Source organism: Peromyscus eremicus, chromosome 1 (assembly GCF_949786415.1).
Source record: "Peromyscus eremicus chromosome 1, PerEre_H2_v1, whole genome shotgun sequence".
NCBI lineage: Eukaryota > Metazoa > Chordata > Mammalia > Rodentia > Cricetidae > Peromyscus > Peromyscus eremicus.
Window position 1 is genome coordinate 94,685,754 of NC_081416.1, and position 2,259 is coordinate 94,688,012.

Genomic DNA, 2,259 nt, shown 5'->3' on the forward strand with positions numbered 1-2,259 from the left:
CAAATGTACTCTTGCCCACCCACTTCTCTTCCAATCTATCCTTATAAAATATTGTTTTGCAGTGACTCTGAACTAAATAATTTCTATATATTATATGGCGCTGAAAAATAACAAAACTAATATTCAAACACTTGGGTTTTAGAATTGTTTCCCAGTTATATTTGTTTAAATGTTTTTTGGTTTTACTTTCCTCAGCCATAAAATTAATTTGCTCTTCTCAGTGACTTTATTTGAACTCCTCAATATTGATTAACTTACTCATTTGTGATGGCCTTTTGTCTTTTCATGTTGACAATGCACCTAACTTTGAAATGCAAAGTCACTAGGGTCAACACAATAGTGTTCTTAGAAGGACTTGTACTGGAGTCTGCAAAGGTCCAGGGAAAGCCTTGCAAAGGACAGTGTCATAATAGATAGTATGTGAAAATTTGCAGCTGTTTTTTAACAAAGGTTTAAAGCCTGAAAATGGAATTGGGAGAACTGTAAAATAGGCTTATTCCACCTGGCTAAAATTGCCTGAGGAAAGAGTCAATGAGACTACTGAGGTTATGTAAATATGTCTGTGGATTAGTAGTTGACCTTCCTCTGTTTGAGGTCCCAAACTGCCTACCTAAGGGGGAAGTGAAATAAAAGGAAAGAACAAAAGAATCATACAGAAGAAGAATAGGGATGTTTCTTCACACCTGGAACCAAACTAGTCTAAAGCCAAATAAAGGGCCAGGATGACTTTTGATGGTTTTTACTGTATTTTCTGGTATATGATCCCAAGCACACATTAGAAGGAGCTCCACATGGTTCACAGCGTAAGTCACTTTCATGCATATTCACAAAAGAAATACCTTGAGGAAATTGGCAACAGAGTACTAAAAATACAGATTACACTGATGAGAAAACAAAGTTCACACAATGGGAAGGCAGAGAAGTACAGATGGATCTCAGTGACCTCCCTGCTCTTTTGTCTCTACTGAGCTTTCTAACAGCCATTTAACAAGTGGGTGTCACTCCAGTGGACATTTAAAGAGAAGAGAGGGTATTTATCTGATATGGTTTCTGAGGGCCAGGGCCTTACGGAAGGTCCGACTGAGAGCATTCTTCACCTCATTATTTCTCAGGCTATAGATGATTGGATTCAACATGGGAGTCACAACAGTGTAGGACAACGATAATAATTTCTTACTTTCAGGGGAATTGTTTGATTTAGGCCTAAAGTAAGTGAGGCTCGAAGACACATAGAAAAGAGAGACAACGAGGAGATGTGAGGAGCAGGTGGAGAAGGCTTTGTGCTTCCCTTTAGCTGATGGAATCTTGAGGATGGAAGCAGCAATGCGAGTGTAGGAACACAGGATCAGCAGGCAGGGTATCATGATGACCAGAATGGTGCCAACAATGGCATAGACCTCAAACCGTGCTGTGTCTGCACAGACCAGCCTCAGCACAGGTGGGCTGTCACAGAAGAAGTGGTTCACCTTGTTGGTGGCACAGAATGGAAAACTGAAGAGCCATGTGGTCTGCACAGTGGCTACAGGGAATCCTGGAAACCAGGAGGCAGCAGCCAGTTTGGCACGTGTCCCTTGGTTCATGATGACTGGGTAGTGCAAGGGACTGCAGATGGCTACATAGCGGTCATATGCCATGGTGGCCAGGAGGAAGCATTCAGCCACTCCAAAGAAGAAGAAGAAATACATCTGAATGGCACAGCCAAGGAAGGAGATGCTTGTGTCCTGGGCAATCAAGGTCCCCAACATTTTGGGCACAATGACCAAGTTGAAGCCAATCTCTAAGATAGACAAGTTCCTGAGGAAGAAGTACATTGGGCTTTGCAGCATGGGATCAGCCAAGGTTACCAGAATGATGAGGCTGTTTCCCAGCAGAGTGACCAGGTAGATGGCTAGAAATGCCAGGAAGAGCAAGGTCTGTATTTCAGTAGGCAGGGAAGAGAAGCTAATGAGGACAAACTCAGTTACTCTTGACCAGTTTCCTGCACCCATGGGCATGGACACAAATATCACATGCGCTCATAGACATAGATTCTTGATTGTACAAATCAGATTCTGAATTTGTTTTTCAGACTCCTGATAATTGTCAGGGAAAGAGCTAAAATTAGATCTGCTGAAGAAAAAAGGACCTTGTGCTGCCTAAAAACAAAGACAAGGATATAGACCAAACACTAGAACTCTGATACTGGTAATCATTTCCTTTATTTTATTCTTTTAAAAAAATTATTCACTTTATAAAACAAATTGAGCATTTTTCTGCAGT

General features: G+C 41.3%; 1 protein-coding gene across 1 annotated transcript; it reads right to left on the reverse strand.

Annotated features, from left to right (window-relative positions):
- Positions 1-1,034: 1,034 nt before the first annotated feature.
- LOC131909445 (olfactory receptor 10A5-like) lies at positions 1,035-2,003 on the reverse strand. The gene has a single exon (XM_059261117.1). It carries the CDS (start codon positions 1,992-1,994, stop codon positions 1,035-1,037), a length of 960 nt encoding a protein of 319 aa, XP_059117100.1. The 5' UTR covers positions 1,995-2,003.
- Positions 2,004-2,259: the final 256 nt, after the last annotated feature.